This window comes from Bos indicus x Bos taurus, chromosome X, assembly GCF_003369695.1.
Source record: "Bos indicus x Bos taurus breed Angus x Brahman F1 hybrid chromosome X, Bos_hybrid_MaternalHap_v2.0, whole genome shotgun sequence".
Lineage (NCBI taxonomy): Eukaryota > Metazoa > Chordata > Mammalia > Artiodactyla > Bovidae > Bos > Bos indicus x Bos taurus.
In genome coordinates this window covers 109,610,904-109,633,534 of record NC_040105.1, presented here as the reverse complement: position 1 = coordinate 109,633,534, position 22,631 = coordinate 109,610,904, and the positions used below count along the sequence as shown (strand labels likewise).

At 38.1% G+C, this 22,631-nt stretch overlaps 1 protein-coding gene across 2 annotated transcripts in view; it reads left to right on the top strand.

Annotated features, from left to right (window-relative positions):
• Positions 1-22,631, top strand: part of TMLHE (trimethyllysine hydroxylase, epsilon) — a 52,990-nt gene that overhangs the window by 10,625 nt on the left and 19,734 nt on the right. For both annotated transcript variants that reach the window (XR_003509653.1, XM_027533958.1), the window contains exons 2-3: positions 870-1,051; positions 8,301-8,477. Coding sequence is in view for 1 of the 2 variants with exons in the window: in XM_027533958.1 (XP_027389759.1) it covers positions 871-1,051; positions 8,301-8,477 (358 nt within the window). In the remaining variant the exon portion in view is untranslated. The remainder of the gene's footprint in view (positions 1-869; positions 1,052-8,300; positions 8,478-22,631) is intronic.

Sequence of the window (22,631 nt, the reverse complement as noted above, 5' to 3'; positions counted from 1 at the left end):
TATATGTGATTGGTTTCATCCCCCATCCGCATGAAATTCAGTTCCTTTATCAACTTTTACCACATAGTAACATGTACACATCCACTCAAAGCAAGCATTTTTGCAAGGAGTTATTGAGAAGGTTCACATCAAGCTCCATATTGCTTCTCTGCAGTGGCATGACCTTCTTTTTTTCCCACAAGATGAATGAATTCCTTTTAAGATCATATGCAAATGGTGTCATTTTATTAATATTTATGAAAGCATCACATTCAGGTTGTCATCAACTCCGAGAAAGGTACTTTTGCCAGTAGATATAGCTTATCCCTAATAACAATAATGATGAGGATGGTTAGAATGATAACAGCTAACATATATAGGTCTTACTATGTGACAACACAGTTCTAAGTACACTAAACCCATGAGATAAGTATTATTGTTATACTCATTTTACAGAACAGGAAACAGAGTCACTGAAAGTTTAAGAAACTCCCACAATTACACATAATCAGTGGAAAAGAAAGTTTCAAGGCGTCAAGATGAGGGTGATCAATAGTGTCACAGTGATGAGTCCCAGAAGGACAAGATCTAAAAAGGCAACCCTTACATGTGGTTGGAAGATTAGAATTAGTGATTTTCTAAAGAACCACTTCAGTTAGATAGTGAGATAGAAGCAAGATTACAGTGCATAATACGAGTGGCTGGTAAGAAAATAGAAGTAATGGTTATCGACCACTTATGGTTAGCTTTTCAGAATTTCTCCTTTAATGCTCTGTGGTTGAGATAAGAAAATCAATTATTTTACATAGTTACATATGTAGTGTTATTCCTATAGCCTTATAAACCTTGTTTTATATTGTTACTAACACTCTCGTTGTTGAATTTTCTAGGATGTGGTGTCACAGGTTGTCCCACCTACAAAGCAGGCTCCAGGACCTGCTGAGGGGACGGGTCACACGTTGGGCCCTTCAACAGTCCAACTTCAAAAGCTTATTTCCACTAGCCATCTATTGGCACCATACAGCCTCCAAGTCTCTGAATTGTGTTTGGCAGCAACATGAAGATCATTTTGGTAAGACGTGTAGAGACAGATACTTTATTTTTAATTGTGATAAAAAAGTAACAAAATATATCATCTTAACCATTTTAAGTATAAACTTCAGTAAGTGTAAAGTATATTTACATCATCGTGCAATGACACATACTTTTCATGTGGACTGAAAATACTTTCTGTGGAGTTGTGACAACTTCTAGCCATGTATTTCCAGGATTCTTTTACAGGTTGTGAGAAAGACAGAAATAATATGGGGTAATAGTAAAATCTCATCCCAGCTAGGGGAAGGGAGGTCTGCCATGGTCCACCCCACTTTGTCTCCCTGGGTCATCTAAGGAAAAAGGAAAGAAAAAATCAAAGCCTCAGTATACAGGGGAGGGAGCTCAGTGGTAAAGAATCCGCCTGACAATGCAGGAGACATGGGTTCAATCCCTGGGTCGAGAAGATGCCTTGAAGGAGGAAATGGCAAACCACTCTAGGATTCTTGCCTGAGAAATCCCACGGACAGAGGAGCCTGGCAGGTGTTGCAGAGAGGTGGACACGATTGAGTGACTGAGCTTGAGTGTACTCTACAGGGAAGAGAATTTCAAAGACATAGACTGGAAATTCTACAGCCAGGGGAGGTATTAGGTGGCAGAGGGGCCAAAAGCTTTACTCCTGTGTTTTAGTTTCCTGGCACTGCTATGATAAATTTACCATGAACTAGTCAACAGAGAACAGCAGAAATTCTTTCACAGTTCTAAAGGTAGAAAATCTGAAATGAAGTTGTTGGCAGGGCCATGTCCTCTCTGAAGGCTCTAGGAGAGAATTCTTTCTTCCCTCTCATTGGTATTATTTGGCTTGTGGCAACATCACTCCACTGTTTGCCTCCATCATTACATAACCTTCTTTACTGGGTCTCTTCTGTGTGTTCCAATTTCTCTCTCCTTATAAGGGCACCTTCAGTGGATTGAGGGCCCACCCAAATCCAGTATGACCTCATCCTGTCTTGATTATCTTCAAAGGTACTATTTCCAAATGAGGTCTCATTCACAGGTATTAGAGGTGAGAACTTCAACATATCTTTTGGGGGAATACAGTTCAACTTACAATACCCTGGAAAGGGCCAAAAGCAACTGTGAGGACCATACTCCCAAGACACAGACCCACGATGCACTCCAAAGACTTAGACTTAATTCCAAGATCAGAGAATTCCCTTTCCTCCCCTGGCTCCAGCAAGCTAATAAGTCTTCGTTAAAATAGCAGTGGATGACAGCTACAAACACTGTCTCAGACATGAAGCACCAAGAAAAGGGGCAAGGCCAAGAGGGGAGGTAAAAACAAGATCACTAAAGGGATTTAAAGCCTCTGGGACTCATAGACAGAGCAAACATCAGACATAGCGCAACTCTTGGTCAGATTGATATAAATAGTCACCATGAAGTCCTATTCACTTCAGTATCTACTGCTCTATACAATATGTCTGGCTGTCAACAACAAGCACAAAATTACAAAACATACATGCTAAAAGGCAAGAAATAACACAAGTTGAAGAGAAAAAGCACCATCAGAACTAGACTCACATGTGACATATGTATTGAAATTTTCAGTCAGGAAATTTAAAATAACTGTGGTTAATATTTTAAGGATTCTAAATGGAAGAGGTAGACAAAATGGAAGACCAGATGGATAGTGTCAACAGAGTGATAGAAAAATACAAGAAAGAATCAAAAAGAAATCAGAAGCATAGTAACAGGAATGAAGAATGACTTTGTGGGGCTTATCAGACACACCCACGAATAGAATCAGTGAATGTAAAAATAGGTCATTAAAAATTACCTACACTGAAATGAACAGAGAAAATGAGAGTGGAAACAAACAAACAAACAAACAAAAACATAACAGAGTATTCAGGAAATGTGGAATGGTAGCAAAAGGTATATAATATACATGAATGGAATACTAAAAGAAGAAAGAAAGAACTAAGTGGAAGAAATATTTGATGAAATAATTTCTGAAAGCTTTCCAAAATGCATGACAAACACCAAACCACATATCCAAGAAGTTTAGAGAAGCTTAGGATACATTTTAAAAACCCATGCACACACAAACACAACCCCACACTTAGGCAAAAGAGCAAAAACAAAGAGCAAATCTTGAAGGCAGTCAAAGGAGAGAAAAACACTTTACCTACAGAGAAAGATGAGAATTATGTAAAGTTCTCATGAGAAACTATACAAGCAGGAACACAATGGAATGACAATTTTAAGACATTAAAGAGAGGAAAAAAACTGCCACCTATGATTCTATATCCAGCAATCCTTCAAAAGTGATAAGAGAAATAGACTTTCTCATCTAACTTCTCAAAATATTGTAAAAGAATTTCTTCTGGCAGAAGAAAAATGATATAGGTAACAAACTTGGATCTACATAAAAATAAAGAGTGTTAGAAAGGAATGAAGATAAAAAACAAACTTTTCTCCTTCTGAATTACATGAAATTTTAACTATTTAAATGGTAATAGCAATGTGTTTGGTGTTCATAGCACATATAAAAATGAAATAAGTGACAATAATATGACAGGATAGGAGGAAGAAATTAGGAATATTCTATTTATAATACCAAGTTCTAACTAGGATGATGAGGAATCAGAACTCTTTTTCATAGTTAGTGGTATGCAAAATACTATACAACTTTGAGTGACACTTTAGATTTATTTAAAAGTGGGCTTAGATTATTTAAAATGTACATTGTAAACATTTGGAAGAATAATTTTTAAATGTTTTTAAAAAATAGTGTGAATAATAAGTCAATGGAATCATAAATATACAATGAAAATCAGAAAGACAGAGAAAGAAGAAAAAAATGGAGGTAAGGAATAAATAAAACTATAGAAAACAGCAAGAAGGCAGATTTAAAGTCAACTACATTGGTAATCTCTTCAAATATAAATTGTCTGATCATACCAGTCAAAATACAAAAATTGTCAAAATGAATCAAAAAATATTCACCTACATGTTGTCTACAAGAAACACGCTTTAAATGTAAAGACTCAGAATAAAAGTTAAGGGATGAGGTGGGGACAGAGGATATATGGATCTCTCTGAACCTTTGTCTCAGTTTTGCTGTGAACCTAAAACTTTATTCTTTAACTTAAGTTGTTGTTGTTCAGTTGCTCAATCATGTCTGACTCTTTGCAATCCTATGAACTACAGCAAACCAGGTTTCCCCTGTCCTTTACCATCACCATATCCTGGAGCTTGCTCCAACTCACGTCCACTGAGTCGATGATGCCATCCAACCATCTTGTCCTCTGTCATTGTCTTCTCCTCCCGCCTTCAATCTTCAGGTCTTTTCCAAAGAGTCAGCTCTTTGCATCAGGTGGTCAAAGTATTAGAGCTTCAGCTATAGCATCAGTCCTTCCAACCAATATTGAGGGTTGATTTCCTTTAGGATTGACTGGTTTGACCTCCTAGCAATCTGAGGGACTCTCAAGGGTCTTCCCCAATACCACAATTTGAAGGCATCAATTCTTTGGTGCTTAGCCTTCTTTATGGTCCAATTCTCAAATCTGTATATGACTACTGGAAAAACCATAGTTTTGACTATATGGGCCTTTGTAGGCAAAGTGATGTTTCTGCTTTTTAATTCACTGTGAATGTTTGTCATAGTCTTTCTTCCATGGAGGAAGTGTCTTTTAATTTCATGGCTGCAGTCACTGTCCACAGTGATTTTGGAGCCCATGCAAATAAAATCTATCACTGCTTCCTCTTTTTCCCCTTTCATTTGCCATGAAGTGATGTGACCCAATGCCATGATCTTAGGTTTTTGAATGTTGAGTTTCAAGCCAGCTTTTTCACTCTCCTCTTTCACCCACATCAAGAGTCTCTTTAGTTCTTCTTCCCTCTCTGCCATTAGAGTGGTATCATCTGCATATCTGAGGTTGTTGATGTTTCTCTCAGAAATCTTGATTCCAGCTTGTGATTCATCCAGCTCAGCATTTCACACAATGTAATATGTATATAAGTTAAATAAGCAGGGTGACAGTATACAGCCTTGACACTCTCCTTTCCCAATTTTGAACCAATCCGTTGTTTCATGTAAGGTTCCAACTGTTGCTTCTTGACCTGCATACGGGTTTCTCAGGAGGCAGGTAAAGTGATCTGGTATTCTCATCTCTTTAAGGATTTTCCACAGTTTTTTGTGATTCATACAGTCAAAGGCTTTAGCATAGTCAATGAACCAGAAGTAGATGTTTTTCTGGAACTCCCTTGTTTTCTCCATGGTCCAACGCATGTTGGTAATTTGACCTCTGGTTCCTCTGTCTTTTCTAAACCTAGCTTGTACATCTGGAAGTTCTCAGTTCACGTACTGCTGAAGCCTAGCTTGAAGAATTTTGAGCATTACCTTGCTAACATGTGAAATGAGTGAAATTATGTGGTAGTTTGAACAGTATTTGGCATTGCCCTTCTTTGGGATTGGAATGAAAACTGACCTTTTCCAGTCCTGTGGCCACTGCTGAGTGTTCCAAATTTGCTGGCATATTGAGTGCAGCACTCTCACAGCTTTGTCTTAAGGATTTGCAAGAGCTCAGCTGGAATTCCATCACCTCCACTCACTTTGTTCATTGTGATGCTTCCTAAGGCCCACTTGACTTCACACTCCAGGATGTCTGGCTCTAAGTGACTGACCACACCATCATGGTTATCTGGGTCATTAAGACCTTTTTTGTACAGTTCTTCTGTGTATTCTTGGCACCTGTTCTTAATATCTTCTGCTTCTGTTAGGTCCTTACCTTTTTCTGTCCTTTAATCATGCTATCCTTATGTTAAATATTCGCTTGGTATCTCTAATTTTCTTGAAGAGATCTCTAGTCTTCCCCATTCTATTGTTTTCCTCTATTTCTTTGCATTGTTCACTTAAGAAGGCTTTCTTATCTCTCCTTGTTGTTCTCTGGACCTCTGAATTCAGTTGGGTATATTTTTCCCTTTCTCCTTTGTCTCCTCAGACAACCACTTTGACTTGTTGCATTTCTTTTTCTTTGTGATGGTTTCAGTCACTGACTCCCATACATAGTTACAAACCTCTGTCCATAGTTCTTCAGGCACTCTATCAGATTTAATCTGTTGAATCTATTCCTTACCTCCATTGTATAATCATAAGGGTTTGATTAAGGTCATACCTAAATGGTCTGGTGGTTTTCCTTACTTTCTTCAGTTTAAGCCTCAATTTTGCATAAGGATCTCATGATCTGAGCTACAGTCAGCTCCACGTCTTGTTTTTACTGACTCTATAGAGCTTCTCTATCTTTGACTGCAAAGAACATAATCAATTTGAGTTTGGTATTGATCTCCACATATGTCTGTGTACGGAGTGGTCTCTTGTGTTGTTGGCAGAGGGTGTTTGCTATGAGCAGTGCATTCTCTTGGCAAAACTCTCTTAGCCTTTGCACTGCTTCATCTTTAACTCTAAGGTCCAACTTGCCTGTGATTCCAGGTATCTCTTGGCTTCCTAATTTTACATTCCAATCCCCTCTGATGAAAAAGACATTTTGGGGGGATGTTAGTTCTAGAAGGTGTTGTAGGTCTTCATAGAACCAATCAACTTCAGCTTCTTTGGCATTAGTGGTTGAGGCATAGACTTGGATCACTGTGATGTTGAATGGTTTGTCTTGGAAACAGACTGAAATCATTCTGTCGTTTATTAGATTGTACCCAAGTACTGCATTTCAGACTCTTTTGTTGACTATGATGGCTACTCCATTTCTTCTAAGGGATTCTTGCCCACAGTAGTAGATACAATGGTCATCTGAGTTAAATTTGCCCATTCCTGTCCATTTTAGCTCACCGATTCCTAAGATTTTGATGTGCTTGCCATCTCCTGCTTGACCACATTCAATTTACCTTGATTCATAGACCTAACCTTCCTGGTTCCTATGCAATATTGTTATTTACAGCATCTGGCTTTACTTTCCCAACCAGACACATCCACAACTAAGCATCATTTCCGGTTTGGCCCAGCCTCTTCATTCTTTCTGAAGCTATTAGTAATTGCCCTCCACTCTTCCCCAGTAGCTTGTTGGACAGCTCCTGACCTGGGGGGCTCATCTTTAATTGTCATATCTTTTTGCCTTATCATATTGCCCATGGAGTTCTTGAGGCAAGAATACTGGAGTAGTTTGCCACGTCCTCCTCCAGTGGACCACATTTTGTCAGAATTCTCCACTATGACCTGTCCATCTTGGGTGGCCCTGCACAGCATAGCTCATTGAGTTAGACAAGCCCCTTCACCTGAACAAGGCTATGATCCATGAATGGGTGGTACAGTTTAGTGGCCAGCCAACAATTGGACAGAGGTTAAGCTAAAACCCTTTAGCCAATAAGGTTTCCACTCTTTTTCTTTGTCAAAAGTATTACTTTGTTAATTCTGAATATGAATCTTGGAATTAGTCTGTCCAGTACATGAAAATTTTCACATGGATTTGGGTTGGAAGTACATGGAGTTTTATGTATTAATTTATGGAAGAACTTCTGTCTTTTCATTTTTGAATCTGCCCAACTGTGAGCATATTTTTCCATTCAAGTTTCCTTCAAGTCCTTCAGAATTTCTCCACAGTTATCTTCCACATTTTCATTTATTCCAAGACACTTTATAGTTTTTATTCCTGTTATAAATTTGAAATCATTTTTATTTACCCTGTCTAAATGAATAATCTGATAGAGTGTTTGATATTTTTTGGTAACTTTTTTTTTTGATACATCTTCAAGCTAATAGGAAAGTTGCAAGAATAGTTCAAGGACCTCCTTTATATCCTCTATCCATGTTCATTTTCGAAATTTAGAACTCTTATCTGTTTTGAGTTTATCTTGGAAACCTGGTGACAATATGAGGTATGGACTCGATTTTATAGTTTTCCAAATGATTATCAGTTGTCCTGACACCATTTATTTAAAAAGTCATATTTTTCACAGTGATTATATGTGTCAGTTTTTACTAACCAAATTTCTATGTGCATTCATGTATATTTTTTTACTTTTTATACTCTTCTGTTGTTTTGTCTGCCTATTCCTATACCAACATCACACTATTTTAATTGTAGAAGTTCCATGCTATATTTTAATAGTAGGGGGCCAGTGTCCCTCGCATTGCCCTTGTTCATTTGTTGGTAGAAGACTTTTTGAAGGGAGTTTTCTGAATCCAGATTTTTTAGTTTTCCTAAATATTTTATTGTTTTTATAGAATAAATAACGTAATAAATACTAATAAAAGAATGTGATCTTTTCCCTAGAACTGCAATATGCTAACAATGTGATGCGCTTTGATTATGTCTGGCTTCGAGACCACTGCCGCTCAGCATCTTGCTACAACTCTAAGACTCACCAGCGCAGCCTAGACACTGCCAGCGTGGATTTATGTATCCAGCCACAGACCATTCATCTGGATGAGACCACACTCTTTTTCACTTGTGAGTGGACAGGAGACATGGTCTTCTATGGGTACTTTTTTAAAGAACAATTGTTTTATAAAAAATGGTTTGCCCCTTTACAAAGTAGGATATTCTTTTAGTTACTCTTCCTTTTTCCTTTCTTTGGCAGCATTTCTTTTGTGTACCTTTTATTTTTGTTCTTAAATGAAATTGTTATAATCTACAGCTAACATCATAGTTTTGAAAAATATTTTTCCAGCTTTATTGAGATATATTTGACATATCTGTATATATTGTGAAATGACCACAATAAGCTTAGTTAACACATTCATCACTTCACATAATTAGCACATTTGCATTGTGGCTAGAGTATTAATGATTTACTATCTTAGTAACTTTCAATATACAATACAGTATTGTTAAGTATATCACTGTGCTATACATCAGATCTCCAGAACTTATTCATCTTATAACTGGAAAATTGTAGCGTTGATGAACATCTTCCATTTCTTCAAACCCATAGCCTCAGGCAACCATCAATCTACTCTCTGTAGACAGTATTTATCTTTCTCTGTCTGACTTATTTCACATAATACACTCAAGGTCTATCTATCATTGTTGTTGCTAATTGCAGGAATGCCTTCGTTTTATGGCTGAATAATATTCCACTGTATTTATATACCACATTTTATTTATCTATTTATGCATCGATGAACACTTAGGTTGTTTCCACGTCTTGGCTATTATAAATTGTGTGGCTATGAACATTAGGGTGCATGTATCTTTTTGAAACAATGATTTTATTTCCTTTGGATATATGCTCAGAAGTGGGATTGTTGGATGATATGGTTCTTTCATTTTTGATTTTTTCCAAAGTGGCTACACCAATTTAGACTCCAATCAACAGTGTAGGAGAAGTCCCTTCTCTCCACACCCTCACCAACATTTGTTGTATGTTGTCTTTCTTTTTTTGAGGAGGGTAGTGACATTTGAGGTTTTTTTTTCTTTATTTTTAAATTGAAGATAATTAAATGTTGTGTTAATTTCTGCCTATGTTATCTTTTTGATAATAGCCATTCTGACAGGATTGAGATGGTATCTCTGATTTGCATTTCCCTGATGATTATAGATATTTAGCATCTTTTCAACTAACATCATCTATAATGGTGAGGCTGAACACATTTAACATTTCACTTTCGTTTTTATTTAACACAGTTCTGGAACTTCTAGTCATTACAATAAGGCAAGAAAAGAAATAAAATTCATATATATTAGAATGGAAGAAATAAAACTATATATTTGTGGTTTTGATGGAGGGATAGACATGTAGACCAATAAAACAGAAAAAGAAACCAAGAAATAGAATCACACAAATAGAGTCAACTGATCTTTGACAAAGGTGCAAGAGCCAGTCAATGAAGGAGGATAATCTTTTTAAGTAATGATGCTGAGATAATTGGACACTCAATTAAAAGACGCTTACTCTTGGAACAAAAGTTATGACCAACCTAGATAGCATATTGAAAAGCAGAGACATTACTTTGCCAACAAAGGTCCATCTAGTCAAGGCTATGGTTTTCCCAGTGGTCATGTATGGATGTGAGAGTTGGACTGTGAAGAAAGCTGAGTGTGGAAGAATTGATGCTTTTGAACTGTGGTGTTGGAGACGACTCTTAAGAGTCCCTTGGACTGCAAGGAGATCCAACCAGTCCATTCTGAAGGAGATCAGCCCTGGGATTTCTTTGGAAGGAATGATGCTAAAGCTGAATCTCCAGTACTTTGGCCACCTCCTGCGAAGAGTTGACTCACTGGAAAAGACTGATGCTGGGAGGGATTGGGGGCAGGAGGAGAAGGGGACAACAGAGGATGAGATGGCTGGATGGCATCACCGACTCGATGGACGTGAGTCTGAGTGAACTCCAGGAGTTGGTGATGGACAGGGAGGCCTGGCATGCTGTGATTCATGGGGTCGCAAAGAGTCAGACATGACTGAGCGACTGAACTGAACTGAACTGAGGCAAAAGTAAAAAAAATAATAATAATAACTTCAACCAGAGTTTCACACTTTATACAAAAATTAACTCAAAATAGATCATGGATTTAAATGTAAACATAAAGCTACAAAACTTCTAGAGAAGAATATAGGAGAACATCTTCAAGACCTTGACCTAGGTACTGACTGGCACTAGAACTAAATAACTTTCAAAACTCAATATAAGAAAAACAATCCAATTAGACAATGAATAAAAGACATGCACAGACATTTCACTGAATGGGACATACAAATGGCAGATAAACATTTGAAATATGTTCAGCATTATAAGCCATTAGAGAAACAAAAGTTATTAGCACAGTAAAATTTCACTATATACCTAGCAGAATGACTAAAAGTTTTAAAAAGTCTTGATAACACAAAATGCTATAAAAGATTTGGAAAAATTCTATCAGTTATACACTGCTACTGAGAGTATAAAATGGTATGGTTACTTTAGGCTTCCCTGGTGGCTCAGTTGGTAAGGAATCTGCCTTCAATGCAGTAGACCTGGGTCCGATCTCTGGGATGGGAAGATCCCCTGGAGAAGGACACGGCTACCCACTCCAGTATTCTGGCCTGGAGAATTCCATGGACTGTATAGTCCATGGGGTTGCAAAGAGTTGGACACGACTGAACAACTTTCACACACACTCTGGAAAATAGTTTGCCCATTTCTTAAAAAAAAAAGACTAAACATGTGAGTAACCATGTGTATGTGCTCAGTCACTCAATTTGTGTCTGACTCTTTGTGACCCCATGGACTGTAGCCTGCCAGTTCCTCTGTCCATAGAATTTCTCATGCAAGAATACTGGAGTGGGTTCCCATTTCCTATTTCAGGGGATCTTCTTGACCCAGGGATTGAACCTGGGTCTCCTGCATTGGCAGGCAAATTCTTTACCACTGAGCCACCTGTGAAGCCTCCTGGGAAGCACGTACTATACAACCCAACAATTGAATTGATAGGCATTTATTCCAGAGAAATGAGAACTTATGTTCACACAAAAATGTGTACATTAATGTTCACAGCAGCCTTATTTGTAACAGCCAAGAACTGGAAACTACTTTAATATCCTCCAATGTGTGAGGTGTTAAACAAATTATCCACATAATGAAAAACCATTCAGTAATAAAAAATAATGAAAGATTGGTAAGCATGATAACTTGGGAAAACCACAAAGGAATAACAGTGAAGGAAAAATGTAACTGCATGATTCCATTTATGTAACATTCATGAAATAACAGAATTATAAAGATAGTGAACAGATTAGCAGTTGCCAGGAAGAGAGGAGGAATGGTGTGGCTTTAAAGAGGTAACATAAAGGAGTCTTGTGGTAATGGCACACTTGAGTATTTTGACTATAGTACTGGTTACATAAAGTTGCACATGTAATAACACTGCATTGAATACACACACACACACACACACAGAAATAATTATATATATATATATATATATATATATATATATATATATATATAAAACTCATGAGATCTGAATGAGCTCTATGGATTGTATCAATTTCACTTTCTAGGTTTTGATATTGTACTGTGGTTGTACAAGATGTTAAACATTGGAGAAGGCTCAGGGAAGGGTGCATGAGACCTCTTTTATATATTTCTTTGTGACTTTCTGTGAATCTGTATTTCAAAATAACAAAAAAGCATTTGAAGAAGAAATATTTATTTGAGTACATTTTACTACTGATTTTTCTACAATGAAAAGAAAACATACCATAGATAACACTTAATTTTTCCAGCAAGTATACTGGAAGATGATGCTGTTAAAGTGCTGCACTCAATATGCCAGCAAATTTGGAAAACTCAGCAGTGGCCACAGGACTGGAAATCGTCAGTTTTCATTCCAATCCCAAAGAAAGGGAATGCTTAAGAATGTTCAAACTACTGCACGATTTCACTCATCTCACGCACTAGCAAAGTAATGCTCAAAATTATACAAGCCAGGCTTCAACAGTATGTCAACTGTGAACTTCCAGATGTTCAAGCTGGATTTAGAAAAGGCCGAGAACCAGAAATCAAATTTCTAACATCCATTGGATCATCGAAAAAGCAAGAGAGTTCCAGAAAATCATCTACTTCTGTTTCGTTGACTATGTCAAAGCCTTTGACTGTGTGGATAACCACAAACTGTTGAAAATTCTTCAAGAGATGGGAATGCCAGACCAGGTAACCTTCCTCCTGAGAAATCTGTGTGCAGGTCAAGAAGCAAGACTTAGAACTGGACATGGAACAAGAGACTGGTTCCAAATAGGGAAGGGAGTACGTCAAGGCTGTATATTGTCACCCTGCTTATTTAACTTATATGCAGGGTACATCGTGAGAAATGCTGGGCTGGAGGAAGCACAAGCTGGAATCAAGATTACTGGGAGAAATATCAATAACCTCAGATATGCAGATGACACCACCCTTATGGAAGAAAGCAAAGAAGAACTAAAGAGCCTCTTGATGAAACTGAAGGAGGAGAGTGGAAGAGTTGGCTTAGAACTCAACGTTCAGAAAACCAAGATCATGGCATCTGGTCCCATCACTTCATGACAAATAGATGGGGTAACAATGGAAACAGTGAGAGACTTTATTTTGGGGGGCTTCAAAATCACTGCAGATGGTGATTGCAGCCATGAAATTAAAAAATGCTTCCTCCTTGGAAGAAAAGCTATGACTAACCTAGACATAGGTTAGTCGTAGCAAAGGACTGAGGAGAGCTAGCCGGCTGTGGACTGGCCCACCCCCTGCAAGAGACAGGCAGGCAAGAGCAGCCAGAGCCGGAAGGGGGCAATTGCGGCCCCAGAGAGGCATCCTCTACCAAACTGCAAGCAGGCTTCATTGCTAACCAAGACTTCTTGGGTTTCTGGATGGTCGACATCTGCCAGGAGGGCCGCAGCCAGAGATCAGCTCCCCAGAAGAGACACACCCAGAAAACCGAGCGGCTGGGACAGGGGAGGGCTAAGTCGCAGCCTTCAACTGGGGGTGACTACATGCACCAAGCACCTGGTCACCTGAACTGTGCTCGGACCTGGGACAGTGCAAAACGCAGGCCCAACGAAGTCTGCGCCTTTGTGGAGTATCAGAGAACCTGAATCTGAGCGGCTTAGACCTGGGAAGTGCAGGCAAACCAGGGCCCACATTAGACAGTTCCCAGCAGAGCAACCTAGAGTCTGAGCAGTGTAGACTGGGAAAGCACACACATCATGATCGGGGGCAAACCCAGTGCGGCTGAAACACTGCGAGCACTCCCCACACATGCCAGTAATATTTGTTTGCAGTGTTCCTCACTCCCCACAGCACTACTGAACAAGTGAGCCGAAAAAAGTGACCATTAGAACCCCCTTGTGTCAGGGCAGAAATCAGACACTGAAGAGACCAGGAAACAGAAGAAGCTAAAATAAACAGAGGGAACTGCTTTGGAAGTGACAGGTGCAATAGATTAAGACGCTGTAGTTAGCACCAACTACATAGGAAATGGCCTATAGATATTGAGAAGTATAAGCCGGATCAAGGAATTATCTGAAAATGAACTGACCCCACACTATCCACAACAGCTCCAGAGAAAGTCCTAGATATATTTTTACTATTATCATTTTTTTAATTTTTAATTTTTTTAATTTTTAAGTCATCTATTACTCCTTTAATTTTCATTTTTATAACCTACCATTACCTTGCAAAAAAAAGACCCTATTTTTAAAACAAACTTCATATATATATTTTATAATTTTTGTGACTTTGTTTTGTTTTTTAATATTGTACTTTTGAGAATCTAACCTCTAGTGTAGATTTTTAATCTTTGCTTTTTGGTATTTGTTATCAATTTTGTACCTTTAAGAACCCAATCTTCAGTACCCATTTTTACTTGGGAGTGAGATTACTGGCTTGATTGCTGTCTCCCACTTTTGACTCTCCTTTTTCTCCACCAGGTCTCCTCTATCTCCTCCCTCGCCCTTCTCTTCTCTACCCAACTCTGTGAATCTCTTTGTGTGTTCCAGGCTGTGGAGAACACTTAGGAAACTGATTACTGGCTGGATCTGTCTCTCTCCTTTTGATTCCCCCTTTTATCCTCCTGGCCACCTCTGTCTCCTTCCTCTTCTCTTCTCTGTGTAACTCTGTGAACATCTCTGAAGGGTCCAGACTGGGGAGAGCACATTGGGGAGCGATTACTGGCTAGCTTGCTCTCTCCCCTTTTTATTCCCCCTCTTCTCCTCCTGGTCACCTCTATCTCTGTCCTCCCTCTTCTTTTCTCCATGTAACTCTGTGAACCTCTCTGGGTTTCCCTCACTATGGAGAAACTTTTCATCATTAACCTAGATGTTTTATCATCGGTGCTGTATAGATGGAGAAGTCTTGAGGCTACTGTAAGAATAAGATTGAAAACCAGAGGCAGGAGGCTTAAGTCCAAAACCTGAGAACACCAGAGGACTCCTGACTCCAGGAAACGTTAATCAATAAGAGCTCATCAAAAGCCTCCATACCTACACTGAAACCAAGCACCACCCAAGGGCCAACAAGTTCCAGAGCAAGACATACGACGCAAATTCTACAGAAACACAGGAAGATAACCCTGAGCTTCAATATACAGACTGCCCAAAGTCACATCAAACCCACTGACATCTCAAAATTCACTACTGCACACTTCTTTGCACTCCAGAGAAAAGAAATCCAGCCCCACCCACCAGAACACTGACACAAGCTTCCTTAACCAGGAAACCTTTACAAGGCACCCATCCAACTCCACCCACAGTGAGGAACCTCCACAATAAAGAGGAACCACAAACTGCGAAAATACAGAAAGGCCACCCCAAACACAGGAATATAAACAAGATGAAAAGGCAGAGAAATACTCAGCAGGTAAAGGAACAGGATGAATGCCCACCAAACCAAACAAAAGAGGAAGAGATAGGGAATCTACCTGATAAAGAATTCTGAATAATGATAGTGAAAATGATCTAAAATCTTGAAAACAAAATGGAGTTACAGATAAATAGACTGGAGACAAGGATCGAGAGGATGCAAGAAATGTTTAACAAGGACCTAGAAGAAAAAAAAAAGAGTCAATATATAGTGAATAAGGCAACAAATGAGATCAAAAACACTCTGGAGGGAACCAACAGTAGAATAACAGAGGCAGAAGATATGATAAATGAGGTAGAACATAAAATGGTAGAAATAAATGAAGCAGAGAGGAAAAAAAAAGAAAACAAATGAGGACAACCTCAGAGACCTCTGTGACAATGTTAAACGCCCCAACGTTCAAATCATAGGAGTCCCAGATGAAGACAAAAAGAAAAACCATGAGAAAATACATGAGGATATAATAGTTGAAAACTACCCTAAAATGGGGAAGGAAATAGTCACCCAAGTCCAAGAAACCCAGAGAGTCCCAAACAGGATAAACCCAAGGCGAAACACCCCAAGACACATACTAATCAAATTAACAAAGATCAAACACAAAGAACACATTAAAAGGAGCAAGGGAAAAACAACAAATAACACACAAGGGGATTCCCATAAGGATAACAGCTGATGTTTCAATAGAAACTCTTCAGGCCAGGAGGGAATGGCAGGACATACTTAAAGTGATGAGAGAGGAAAACCTACAACCCAGATTACTGTACCCAGCAAGGATCTCATTCAAATATGAAGGAGAAATCAAAAGCTTTACAGACAAGCAAAAGCTGAGAGAATTCAGCACCACCAAAACAGCTCTCCAACAAATGTTAAAGGATCTTCTCTGGACAAGAAACACAGAAAGGGTTTATAAACTCGAAGCCAAAACAACAAAGTAACTGACAACGTGATCATACTTATCAATAATTGCCTTAAATGTAAATGGGTTGAATGCCCCAACCAAAAGACAAAGACTGGATGAATGGACACAAAAACAAGACCCTTATATATGTTGTCTACAAGAGACCCACCTCAAAACAAGGGACATACACAGACTGAAAGTGAAAGGCTGGAAAAAGATATTCCACACAAATAGAGACCAAAAGAAATCAGGAGTAGCAATACTCATATCAGATAAGATAGACTTTAAAATAAAGGCCATGAAAAGAGACAAAGAAGGACACTACATAATGATCAAAGGATCAATACAATAAGATATAGCAATTAAAATATATATGCACCCAACATAGGAGCACCGCAATGTGTAGGGCAAATGCTAACAAGTATGAAAGGGGAAATTAACAGTAACACAATGATAGTGGGAGACTTTAATACCCCACTCACACCTATGGATAGATCAACTAAACAGAAAATTAACAAGGAAACACAAACTTTAAATGATACAATAGACCAGTTAAACCTAATTGATATCTATAGGACATTTCACCCCAAAACAATGAATTTCACCCTTCTCTCAAGTGCACATGGAACCTTCTCCAGGATAGATCACATCCTGGGCCATCAACCTAGCCTTGGTAAATTCAAAAAAATTGAAATCATTCCAAGCATCTTTTCTGACCACAATGCAGTAAGATAGATGTCAATTACAGGACAAAAACTATTAAAAATTCCAACACATGGAGGCTGAACCACACGCTGCTCAATAACCAACAAATCACAGAAGAAATCAAAAAAGAAATCAAAATATGCATAGAAACGATTGAAAATGAAAACACAACAACCCGAAATGTATGGGACACTGTAAAAGCAGTGCTAAGGGGAAGGTTCATAGCAATACAAGCTTACCTCGAGAAACAAGAAAAAAGTCAAATAAATAACTCTACACCTAAAGCAACTAGAAAAGGAAGAAATGAAGAACCCCAGGGTTAGTAGGAGGAAAGAAATCTTAAAAAGTAGGGCAGAAATAAATGCAAAAGAAACAAAAGAGACCATAGCAAAAATCAACAAAGCCAAAAGCTGGTTTTTTGAGAAGATAAATAAAATTGACAAACCATTAGTCAGACTCATCAAGAAACAAAGGGAGAAGAATCAAATCAAAATTAGAAATGGAAATGGAGAGATCACAGCAGACAATACAGAAATACAAAGGATCATAAGAGACTACTATCAGCAACTATATGCCAATAAAATGGGCAACGTGGAAGAAATGGACATATTCTTAGAAAAGTACAACTTTCCAAAACTGAACCAAGGAGAAATGGAAAATCTTAACAGACCCATCACAAGCACAGAAATTGAAACTGTAATCAGAAATCTTCCAGCAAACAAAAGTCCAGGACCCAAGCCTTCACAGCTGAATTCTACCACAAATTTAGAGAAGAGCTAAGACCTATCCTACTCAAACTCTTCCAGAAAATTGCAGAGGAAGGTAAACTGCCAAACTCATTCTATGAGGCTACCATCACCCTAATACCAAAACCAGACAAAGATGCCACCAAAACAAAACTACAGGCCAGTATCACTGATGAACATATATGCAAAAATCCTTAACAAAATTCTAGCAAACAGAATCCAACAACGTATTAAAAAGATCATACATCATGACCAAGTGGGCTTTATCCCAGGGATGCAAGGATTCTTCAATATCTGCCCGCAAAGCCATCAACATAATATACCACATTAACAAATTGAAAGATAAAAACCATATGATTATCTCAATAGATGCAGAGAAAGCCTTTGACAAAATTCAACATCCATTTATGATAAAAAAAAACCTCCAGAAAGCAGGAATAAAAGGAACATAGCTCAACATAATAAAAGCTATATATGACAAACCCACAGCAAACATTATCCACAATGGTGAAAAATTGACAGCATTTCCCCTAAAGTCAGGAACAAGACAAGGGTGCCCATTCTCACCACTACTACTCAACAGAATTTTGGAAGTTTTGGCCACAGCAATCAGAGCAGAAAAAGAAATAAAAGGAATCCAGGTTGGAAAGGAAGAAGTAAAACTCTCACTCTTTACAGATGGCATGAACCTCTACATAGAAAACCCTGAAGACTCCACCAGAAAATTACTAGACCTAATCAATGAATGTAGTAAAGTTGCAGGATATAGCATTAACACAGAGAAATCCCTTGCATTCCTATACCCTAACGATGAGAAAACAGAAAGAGAAATTAAGGAAACAATTCCATTCACCATTGCAACAAAAAGAATTAAATAGTTAGGAACATATCTACCTAAAGAAACAAAAGACCTATATATACAAAACTATAAAACACTGATGAAAGAAAGCAAAGAGGACACAAATAGATGGAGAAATATACCATGTTCATGGATTGGAAGAATCAATATAGTGAAAATGAGTATACTACCCAAAGCAATCTATAGATTCAATGCAATCCCTATCAAGCTGCCAACGGTATTTCTCACAGAACTAAAACAAATAATCTCACAATTTGTATGGAAATACAAAAAACCTGGAATAGCCAAAGCAATCTTGAGAAAGAAGAATGGAACTGGAGGAATCAACCTGCCTGACTTCAGGCTCTACTACAAAGCTACAGTCATCAAGACAGTATGGTACTGGCACAAAGACAGAAATATAGATCAATGGAACAAAATACAAAGCCCAGAGATAAATCCACGCACCTATGGACACCTTATCTTCAACAAAGGAGGCAAGAATATACAATGGAGAAAAGACAATCTCTTTAACAAGTGGTGCTGGGGAAACTGGTCAACCTCTTGTAAAAGAATGAAACTAGAACACTTTCTAACACCATACACAAAAATAAACTCAAAATGGGTTAAAGATCTAAACATAAGACCAGAAACTATAAAACTCCTAGAGGAAAACATAAGCAAAACACTCTCCGACATAAACCACAGCAGGATCCTCTATGACCCACCTCCCAGAGTAATGGAAATAAAGCAAAAATAAACAAATGGGACCTAGTTCAACTTAAAACCTTTTGCACAACAAAGGAAACTATAAGCAAGGTGAAAAAACAGCCTTCAGAATGGGAGAAAATAATAGCAAATGAAGCAACTGACAAAGAATTAATCTCAAAAATATACAAGGAACTCCTGTAGCTCAATTCCAGAAAAATGAGCGACCCAATCAAAAAATGGGCCAAAGAACTAAACAGACATTTCTCCAAAGAAGACATACAGATGGCTAACAAACACATGAAAAGATGCTCAACATCACTCATTATCAGAGAAATGCAAATCAAAACCACAATGAGGTGCCATTTCACACAAGTCAGAATGGCTGCTATCCAAAAGTCTACAAGCAATAAGTGCTGGAGAGGGTGTGGAGAAAAGGGATCTCTCTTACACTGTTGGTGGAAGTGGAAACTAGTATAGCCACTATGGAGAATAGTGTGGAGATTCCTTAAAAAACTGGAAATAGAACTGCCTTATGGCCCAGCAATCCCACTGTTCAGCATACACACTGAGGAAACCAGAATTGAAAGAGACACGTGTACCCCAATGTTCATCACAGCTCTGTTTATAATAGCCAGGACATGGAAGCAACCTAGATGTCCATCAGCAGATGAATGGTTAAGAAAGCTGTGGTACATATACACAATGGAATATTACTCAGCCATTAAAAAGAATACCTTTGAATCAGTTCTAATGAGGTGGATGAAACTGGAGCCTATTATACAGAGCGAAGTAAGCCAGAAAGAAAAACACCAATATGGTATACTAACACACATGTATCGAATTTAGAAAGATGGTAACGATAACCCTATATGCGAGACAGCGAAAGAGACACAGATGTATAAAACAGTCTTTTGGACTCTGTGGGAGAGGGCGAGGGTGGGATGATTTGGGAGAATGGCATGGAAACTTGCATATTATCGTATGTGACACGAATTGCCAGTCCAGGTTCGATGCATGGGACAGGGTGCTCGGGGCTGGTGCACTGGGATGACCCAGAGGGATGTGATGGGGAGGGAGGGGGAGGGGGGTTCAGGATGGGGAAGACATGTACACCCGTGGCGGATTCATGTCAATGTATGGCAAAAACGCTACAATATTTTAAAGTAATTACCCTCCTACTAAAAATAAATAAATTTATATTTTAAAAAATGGTTCGTCTAGTCAAAGCTATGGTTTTCCAGTAGTTGTGTATGAATGTGAGAGTTGGACTATAAAGCAAGCTGAGCATCGAAGAATTGATGCTTTAACTGCAGTGTTGGAGGACACTCTTGAGAGTCCCTTGGACTGCAAGGAGATCCAACCAGTCAATCCTAAAGGAAATCAGTCCTGAATATTCATTGGAAGGATCAATGCTGAAGCTGAAACTCCAATGCTTTGGCCACCTGAGGCAAAGAACCAACTCAGTGAATAAGAACTTGATGTTCAAAAGATTGAGGGCAGGAGGAGAAGGGAATGACAGGATGAGATGGTTGGATGGCATCACTGACTCAATGGACATGAGTTTGAGTAAGCTCTGGTATTTCGTGATGGACAGGGAAACCTGGCATGTTGCAGTCCATGGGGTTGCAAAGAGTCGGCCACGACTGAGCAACTAAACTGAACTGATACTAGAAGAGGACACCTAGAAACTTGTGCCTGGTTTTTTCTGGACTCAGCCCTATGTACCTTTTCCCTTTGTTGATTTCAATCTGTATTCTTTAACTGTAATAAACCTTAACTGGACTATAACAGCTTTTAAAAAAAGAAAGAAAGCATACCAAAGAAAGGTTTAAAAAAAAACTGACTTTGCAAAATATTTGTAATATATATGATTATATGTGTGTGTGTGTGTGTGTGCATGTGTATAGTGCTATTAGTGTTCCAATAGAAAAATGTGAGAAAGAAGTGAACGATCATTAAACCACAAGTGAGGAAACATTTTCTAAAGGGCCAGATGGTAAAGATTTTTAATCTTTTTTGAAACACTGTCTCTGCACAACGATTCAGTTCTTTGGTAGTAGGGTAGAAACAGCTATAGAAAATACATACTACACAGCAGATGTTAGAAAAACAATTCTGGGCAGGTTTGGCTACTAGCTCAGTTTGGTAACCCTTGCATGTAAAAAATATAGATGTCTAACAAATGTTCTTCTTCACCTTAAATAACTTAAATGTATTATAATAAGATGAGTTTTATTTACCAAATTAGAAAAATATATGTTTAAAAAATAAGAATACTCAATTTTGATGGGCATGCATATATGCATATATTGTTGGTGGGGATGAAAATCGGTAGACTTTCTAGAAAGTAATCTAGTTATATGTATCAAGACTTTTAAAAGTTTGTGTCTTTGGATTTAACAATTCTACCTTCTGTGTGTCTATTTTAAGAAAATTATCAGAAAAATGGACAAGGATGATCACTATTAAATAATAGGGAAACTTTCCAAAAATACAACTACATGCCCCAGGAGAACAGACTGCTTAGGTAAATCTTGGTAGTCCATATTCTGAAAATTATAGAAATTAACTTTTTGAAGCCTTAATTTTTTAATGATAAAATTATTCTTAGAATTTAAGTGACAGAGGTAGGGTGCAAACTAATACATATTTTCACAATATGTTATGTAAAGTAAAAGTATGCATACAAAAAACTAGAAGGGATGATTGCAAGCTGTGGATAGTGGTTTCATCTAGATAATCGAATAAGTATATCTGACCTTTTCATTTCCTCATACTTTTTTATGCTTTCCAAATTCTTTATGATACTTTTACTATAATGGTATAGAAATTTGAAAGAGAGAAACAGACAGAGAGGTAGAAAGAAAAGGAGAGAGAAAATGTCAGGATAGCCTTTCACTCCTCTTGCTGTATCCTTTGCTTACTCATTTGCTTATCCTGAATATTTTCTAAAACATTTTAGGAGCTGGCTTTTTGACTTTTTGTAGAGCAGCGGGCGAAGTTATCATGTTGTACTGATATCATATCATTAGACCAAACTGACCTAATTCATTTATAAGAGGGAGATCGAGGCCCTTTACTATGTAGCTAAGTTTCATAAACTTATTTACCTGCTGGGAAGATTTATTTGTTCATTCATTCACTTATTAATTTATACTACTCAACTGACAAATATTTCTGTCTCAGGAACATTCTAGGCATTCATTTGAATTTGGTCTCATAAACAATACATATTTGCATGTGTGCTAAGTCGCTTCAGTCGTGTCTGACTCTTTGTGACTCCATGTACTATAGCCCACCAGGCTCCTCTGTCCATAGGATTCTCCAGGCAAGAATACTGGAGTGGGTTGCCATGCACTCCTCTAGGGGATCTTCCCGACCCAGGAATCGAACCTGCAT